This window comes from Merops nubicus, unplaced genomic scaffold (genome assembly GCF_000691845.1).
Source record: "Merops nubicus isolate BGI_N331 unplaced genomic scaffold, ASM69184v1 scaffold16442, whole genome shotgun sequence".
Classification (NCBI taxonomy): Eukaryota; Metazoa; Chordata; class Aves; order Coraciiformes; family Meropidae; genus Merops; species Merops nubicus.
In genome coordinates, this window is record NW_008594436.1 from 34,908 (window position 1) to 42,716 (window position 7,809).

The window sequence follows — 7,809 nt, forward strand, 5'->3', positions numbered from 1 at the left end:
CAGCACATCCTCAGGAGCCTGGTCCGACTGTCACTGGTGGCACTGGCAGAGCAGAGCCCCACCGGGGAGTTCGCCATGGAGTCACCACCAGTGCAGGTAGGAGCCAGAAATGTGGACACCCCCTCTGCACCCCCTAAACTCCAAATCCTTCCTTGCCCAGGGCTTCTTGCACACCCCGGGGTGGTGGGAAGGTGCAACCTGATGGTCTTCAGTTGGTCTCTTCTCCCAGTCCCAGGCAGAGGTGTCCCAGTTGTGGGGCTGGGTGGGATGAATGGTCACCCCACCATAGGCAGTGTCTCCCCACAGCCACCAGGATACCTTGGGAGCTGGGATGGATGTCATGGGGAGAAGGGACCAACACCATGGGAGTGTGTGGGTAGAGGTGACACAAGGGAAGGCTGGGGCCGGGTGGGCTGCTCGGCCACTTGCATTTCTCCCTGCATGGTGGTGCTGAACCAGCTGCAGGAGGAGGAAATGCTATAAAAAGGCCAGGGAGGGGGTTTGGAGGGGACGTCCTGGCAGGAAGCAGCTTGAGTGGCCATTGCTGGGGCTCAACAGGCTTTTCCTGCCTTACAGCAAATCTCCCAGCTGCTCTCCCTGCTGCACCAGGGCCAGTTCCAGCCCAAAACCAACCACAGGGGAAACAAGTACATGGCCAAGAACGGCAGCAGGTAAGGCTGGTGCTCAGCCCTGCCCCCCTTGCCTGGAGACCCCAAGGGCAGGAGACACCAGGGCAGCAGACACACACCAGGCCAAACCTCATCCCTGGTTTTGCTGCCCTGAGATGGGGAGGTAGGTCCTCCCGTCAGGGGGTGGCTGTGCTCCTCTGGTCCTGGCTCCCCCTTCGTGTCCACCACCCTCCTAGGGCTGCTCTTTGCCCCTTTCCTTGCGTACCTTCGGCAGCTCCTTCCATACCCACCTGAACTCCTCCACGGCCATGAACCACCTGCCCTGTTGGAAAGGGAACAGAGGTGTGTTTGTGTGTGGGAAAGGTGCCCTCCTGGGCACAGAGGGTCCCACCTTTCAAGGCAGCAGCATGGGGATGAGTTTTTTTTTATGGCTCTGGGTATTTTCTTAGCGATGCTGTTGCCTGTTGACATGAGTTTGGGGCATCTGTCCCCAGGCCTGGAGGCTAGTGGGGGAGATCCTACTAGCAGGGATGGGAAGGACTGAGATAGCCCAGCTGTGTGCTGAAGGTGTTCCCAGAGACAAACTTTATGGTGTTTCCATTATATTGTGTTGTTCCTGAGGATGCCAGGCCATGGGCAGATCACAGCTTTCTCTACCTTTCACATCACTATCTCCCATCTGCTGAGGATGGAGAAGGTGGGAGAACTGCTCTGGGGTAGGGCTGGGCTGTGATGAGGTTCTCCTCTGAATTCATAAGGAAGAGCCAGCAGCTCCCTGTTTGCTCAGGATGTCCCTGAAGAAGGAAAAAAACCTTCTGGGCAAGACATGTGGAGCAGTCCCATGTGTAGCCCAGTGCTCAGCAGAGTGCTGAGAGCCCTGTTGCTGGTCAGCCTGGAGAAGACTCAGAGGGATCAATGCTGAGCAAGAGCTAAAGGGGGGCAGGAGGCTGGGGCCAGTGGTGCCCAGCAACAGGACAAGGGGCAACAGGCACAAACTGGAACCCAGGAGGTTCCACCTGAACAGGAGGAGAAACTGCTCTCCTATGAGGTTGTCCAAGCCTGGAGCAGGCTGCCCAGAGAGGTTGTGGAGTCTCCTTCTCTGGAGAGATCCCAAACCCACCTGTGTGTGATCATGGGCACCCTGCTGTGGGTGAGCTGCTGGAGCAGGGGGGTTGGATGAGATGATCTCCAGAGGTCCTTCCCAGCCCCACCACGCTGGGATCCTGTGGGATGAAGACAACCACCTTCAAGGCAGCGGGTGGGACAGGTCTCTGCTGGGGGTTGATGAGTGACCAGAGGGTTTGTGTCCTGCAGGGCTGGGGGGCTGGATGCTGATGGCCTGAGCACGAAGGACAGCGGGCATGGTGAGAGCGAGGCCGAGGACCGCGACTCGGAGAGTGGCTTCGATCTCTCCATGCAGCAGCTGGTGGGAGAGGAGCTGGAGACCCTCCTGGAGCCGCAGGCAGGTGAGGTGGCCTTGCTGCTGGCAGCACGTTGGGGCTGGTGGGGGTGCTCCAGCAGAAAGATCTCCTCAAAGAAGACACTAACCCCATTCAGAAGAGAAAACTGGCTGGCCTGCAGCAAGTCAGGGGACATCTCATTTCCTAGGGTGGCTCTGATAGTGGAAGGTGCTTGGGACAGCATGAATGGACCATCCTGTGCTTTTGGTACCAGGCAGTTTACAGCAAAGGGACCTGTTGAGCCTTACGTTGGCCTTCTTTGTTTAATGACTCTTGGCAGGTCCTTCCTCCCATGGATCTATCTGCTGCTGTTTAGCTGATTTGTGAGGTTGACCTATGTGGTTAAGTAGGGGTGAAGTCCAGATACAAAATGCTTCCCAGGCGGACCTCAGCCCCTTTGTTTCATTGTTCCTCAGTCCATGTAGACTGAGAAAGGTTGGGAGTTGTCTTTGTCAAGCCTCTCAAGATATTACATACCCTTTGGGCCCCATCAGGCTCCTATTTCCTACAAGGTTCAACTAGTCCATTCTCATCTCCTGTGACTAACTTGTCACTAATTTTAGTGTATCCTCATTGAGATGTGATGACCAGAATTGTGACCAGATGTGGTATCAGAACTGTAGATGTAGGATACATCTACACTGGTGGTATAAGGAGGTCTTCTGGTTTGTTCTTCATTCCTGCCCTGTCCAAGCTCCATGCTGAGTTCAGTTACCAAACTGCACATGGTGACTCCCAAATCCTTGTAGATTTTGGTGGGAGAGTCATCAATACATGACCTATCATTCCCAGTGGTAATTATCCAACAGCTGGTGACACAAATCCACCAACTACGTTTTGCTCATGAAACTCAACAGGCCCTTCAGCAACCCCATTTCTATGTTGTTGGGTGTTTTTGTGGAGTCCACACCAACACCATCTACTTCTCCATGTCATTTATCACTATGGTGAATTGCTACTCTGGGACTCCACTAATGACCTCCCTTGGTGGGGAAGATTATTGATTCATACCTTTGCTTCCCAGCTTTTAACACAGATGAGTCCCTGGGCATGCTCAGGTCCCTTGGCTGGTGCTCTACAAGCTCAGGGGTCCCCTGTCAACCAGGACACTTCATCCACCTCTTTCAAAGACACCAACAAATTTGCAAAACACAGTTCCCCACCTTGCAAATGTCACACGTTGGTTCTTGCCTGAGTAACAGGTACTTGGCTACCTGCTGAGTCTCACAGAGAATGACTTCCCCAAATCCATCTGCACTAAGTTCACCTTCACGTGCTTAAAAACTCATGTCACAATTTCCACCTTCCCTTCCTCGGACACCATGTTCATTTGAAGCAGTAGTTAACGAACAGCAGCTAATAAACCACCCAATTTCATATCTGAGTTCCTCTCGCGCTCCAGGGTGAATACCATCTGGGCCTGACATTTTCTACATGCTCCTTTTATTGATTTGTTCTAAAAAATCTTTTCTACTGGCATTTCAATTTGAAAGAGTTGGGCTGACTCATGTCCTGTAGCAGAAATTTCATCGTGGAGCCTCTGTGCTCCTCCACAGTAAGAACTAGCCAAGTTGCTGCTGTGGTTGTTTTAATTCCAAGCTGGGTGTTTTCTGTGCTCCGGCTCAGAGGGAGAACCATGTTGTTTCTCTCCATTTGCCTTCCTGCCCTTTTATTCTAGTAAGGAGCAAACGAAAGGCTGGGTGAAATGAGACCCACAAGCTTCCTCTGATTTAAAGGTCCTGCAACCAAGAGCAGGGAGTCAACAGGCTGCCCAGCTCATCTCATGGGGTTACTGACAAGCACCAGTAAAGGGACTGGTGGACCTGCTCAGCAGATCCGTCCAGATCTAGACCTGCCCAGACAGGCAGCATCCTAAAATCTTGGGTCTAGAGAAGGGCAATGATGCTGTGAGGGGTCTGGGAACATGATTTGTGAGGGGCAGCTGAGGGACCTGGGGGTGTTTAGTCCAGCGAAGAGGAGGCTCAGGGGAGCCCTTATTGCTCTCTACAACTGCCTGAAAGGCGGTTGGAGTGAGGGGGGGGTTGGTCTCTTCTCCCAAGTAACCAGTGTCAGGACAAGAGGCAATGGGCTTCAGCTGCACCAGGGGAGGGTTGGATTTGATCTTAGGCAGAATTTCTTGCCTGGCAGAGTGGTGAAGCATTGGCCCAGGCTGCCCAGGGAGGTGGTGGAGTCCCCATCCCTGGAGGGGCTCAAAAAATCATGTGGCTGTGGTATTTCAGGACATGGTTTAGTGGTCATGGTAGTGTTGGGCTGATGGTTGGACTTGATAATCTTAACAGCTTTTTTCCAGCCTTAATGATTCTATGCTTCTAAAAAATCTGTGTGATGATGAAGCGCAGCCGTGAAGGACCATCTCCCTTGCTTTTGGAATTTGATAGAAAAGCCCCATCCTTTTGCCAAATTACTGGAGTTTCACAGTGAACTCCAGGGCTGCGTGCTGAAGCTGTGCCAGTGTGGCTTCCTGCCCACCAGCCCTGCTGGCCATGGCAAAAGGGGCTGTCCTGCTTCAGTGGTGAAGCCAACCTTAACCATGAGCCCAGACCTTCCTGAAAAGGCGACGGGGCTGCTGGACTCCTTCCTCCTCTCCCAGAGACAAACAGAGGTGGATTTGCATCCTGAGAGTGGGAGGAAGGAAGTTCTGCTGGTGGCAGCCGTCGGGGCCTTTGTGCTAGGGCAGGAGGGGAACTGCAGGAGTTGTCCATCCCAGGCAGTGACCGGTGGTTTGTGCTGGAAGAACTGAGCTCAGCACAGTCTGTGAACACCTATATCCCCCACCAGCACTCACAGAGGCAGGTAACACAACTCTGCTGGTTATAAAAACCACCCCCACACCCCAAACACTGTAAAATAAGGCAGTAAAGAGTTATTGGACAAATTAAACACCTACTGATAAGGTTTCATGGTCACAGGACCATCACCCTCTGAGCTGTGGCTCTCCCCGCAGAGCAGACTGCTGTCATGCCCTGCTCTGCAGCTGAAGCATCAAAATATCCAGGAATGCAGCAGCTTCTGGCAGACTGGGGAGAACTGTGGATGTTTTGGAGCAAAACCATGAGACTTCACCACATTTGGGAGATCTCTTAAGGAACAGTCACTGGGAATGAAAGAAAATACTGAGGTTGACTGTAAGAAATCCTAGGATTGCAGGATGAAATGATGGAAGCTGAGCAATGAACAAAGAACTTCAGGGCTTCAGCTGAATCAAAATTTAAGTGATGTGTCTGCCCCTCTGTCCTTACCAGTTCTGAATCCCAGCCCTCAGCCCCATCCCACCCCAGGACACGGGTTTTTCCTAGAGAAAAAAGACTAATTAGCTGGATGAGGAAGGACACTTGTCTCAGTGACTGACTAGCCACGGACTGAGGGACACGTGCCCCATGCTGTGGTAGGGTATCGATTATCTTCTGGAAGCAGTGTGGCAAGTGCATTAGAAAGGGGACCCTCCTTCCAGAGGCCACTATGTTGTTATGACACCAGCTCTTGCCATCCCGTTGGGACCGCTGTGGTTTTGCTGCTTCCTGACTCCGTCTTTCCCAGACCCCGTGGTTCTGGGGTAGGCTTTGGAGCTGGAGCAGGGTCCGTGCACCACCTCACGCAGGCTTGTTTACCACCTTAAACATCCAAGAACCCCAATTTCCTTTCCTGCTGTCTGAGGAGGAAGCGATTCCAGGCTTGGTCTGCTTCGGGGACCTTCCTTTAATTTCCAACATGTTTATTTGTGGACAGTTATAATCACTTCTTCTTTTGCCAATGCTATTTTAAGCATAAAGATTTCCTTTGTTGGTGTTTATCCCTTAAAAATAATGACAGGCTTCAGCCAGCTGCCCCCAGTGAGGATTTGCTTCCTCAGGCTGAGCAGCACCTACCTCTTGGGGTCTCCAGCACGTAAGCCTTGGACTCACTCCTGTTTTCATCTCAGTTTTCCCTGCACTTCTGTCATTTCAGATCCCCTTTCCTATGGGTGGATAATCAGATTTGTATGTAATTCTCCTAATGGGGTCCCAACAGACCTAGGAACAACACCCTGGCTCTGTCCCTGTGCCACCAGGGAATACCCTGACCAACACACTATATGATTTTACTTGCCCATTTTGGGGCAGAATCCCATTATTGGTACCCTGAGGAGCCTGCAGTGCACGCCCACATCAGGCTCCCACTGCTCCTCATCTGTTTCCAATTGAGGAACAACTCCTTTATAGCTCCTTTTGCTTTTTTTTGTTACTAGCCTTCAACCACCCAGCTGTGCATTTTATAATCCAGAATCTCATTCTGCTTCTGTTGTCACAGTTTTCACAATAACCCATTTCTTTTCGGTCTCAATAGGTCTGCTTAGCAGCAAATTCCCACCCTAGAGTGACCCTTCAGGGAAGTCCATGAGTGACCTTTCTGTCCAACACTTCCCCCCTGAAAGCTTTCCATTGTTGTCTCCCCTGTAGCCAGCCCTCAACCCTCACTTTCTCTGGCTCTGCTAACAATTTTGTGAAGTGCCACTTGAGGCTGCAATAAAGGAGAAAGCAAAGTGATCCTAATGTTATTATACTGAAAAAAAACAAAACAAAACAAAACCAAACCCTGTAGTTTTAAACCAGTTCTAGTTGGCTTGGATTTTTAAAGCTGTTGGTTTGAATGATGCTGCTGGTAGCTTATCGCTAGACCCGTTTACAATCAGTTCTCTCACAGCTGATTTCAGAAAGTCTCCTTGTTTCTCAGTATTATTTTTTTTCTTCCTTTTTCTTTCCCCTGGGCTCTTCTCTCCTGTGGTCTCCTCTACTCCATGTCTCACCAGCAGTTGTTTTCACTCTCTCCAGAGCTGGCCCTCAAGAGGCTGACAGCTGCTGATCCAGGGTGGGTGGCTCGTCTCTCTTTGCCCCTCACCAGCAGTTACAAGGACAACGTCTTCTCCCCTGACTCTCCACATTCACCTCAGGATGAGGAAGCTGCGAGGCAGGAGAAACCAAGGACCTTCGAGACTTTTGGCAAAGGTGACTCGGATGCTACTGGGACAAGACTGGCCAGCACTTTCCTCTCAGAAATGAGCACCCTCTTTGAAATGATTTTGTCCCAGAAGGTCCAAGTCCACAGTGAAACAGGCTCAGGGCTTCTGCGGCAGCTGTCGGCACGTGGGAAGAGCCTCGGACTGGAAGATGGTGCTCCTGTTCTGTAGGCAGCTTGGTGGCTGTGAGGAGGAGACAAGAGTCAGACAAAGCTTCCTTCTGCATCTGGGGTGCACGTGTGTGCTTTACCAGGGTCCTTGTATCATCCATGTCTAGACTGATCACAGCATGTTTCTTCCTTTGCCTCCCCCCATCAAACTGTTCCACAACTGATTTCACCTTGCTTGATTCCCCTCTACCTGCCTGTTCTTGCCTTCTGAGCTTTTCTCCTCCTCCACCCTCTTCCACCTTACTATCACATTCCAGTCACACAACCTCAGGAGGGCCCTCTCCTCCCAGGGCAGGCCCAATGATGGGTGGGGGGCTGTTAGATCAACTACAAGCACTTCACAGTCAGCTACAGACCATGCACCAGGACAACAAGGCATTGCACCCATGGACCTGGCAGGGTTGGGCTCTAGGATCTCATTTCTTATTTAAATAAATGATTTTTTTTTCTAACACTACCATCTCTGGACCAATGTGCAGTGTGGCTGACATGTTGTTGCTGCAGAATGCCTGGTGTGGCAACTCAGAAAGCAGAGA

General features: G+C 51.5%; 1 protein-coding gene across 1 annotated transcript in view; it reads left to right on the plus strand.

Moving 5' to 3' along the window:
• Nucleotides 1-7,274, plus strand: part of PCDH12 (protocadherin 12) — a 10,166-nt gene extending 2,892 nt beyond the window's left edge. Inside the window, exons 3-6 of the mRNA XM_008935787.1 lie at nt 1-96; nt 577-671; nt 1,944-2,095; nt 6,919-7,274. The exon at nt 1-96 is cut by the window's left edge and continues 61 nt beyond it. Of these exons, the coding sequence (XP_008934035.1) occupies nt 1-96; nt 577-671; nt 1,944-2,095; nt 6,919-7,274 (699 nt within the window). The remainder of the gene's footprint in view (nt 97-576; nt 672-1,943; nt 2,096-6,918) is intronic.
• Nucleotides 7,275-7,809: the final 535 nt, after the last annotated feature.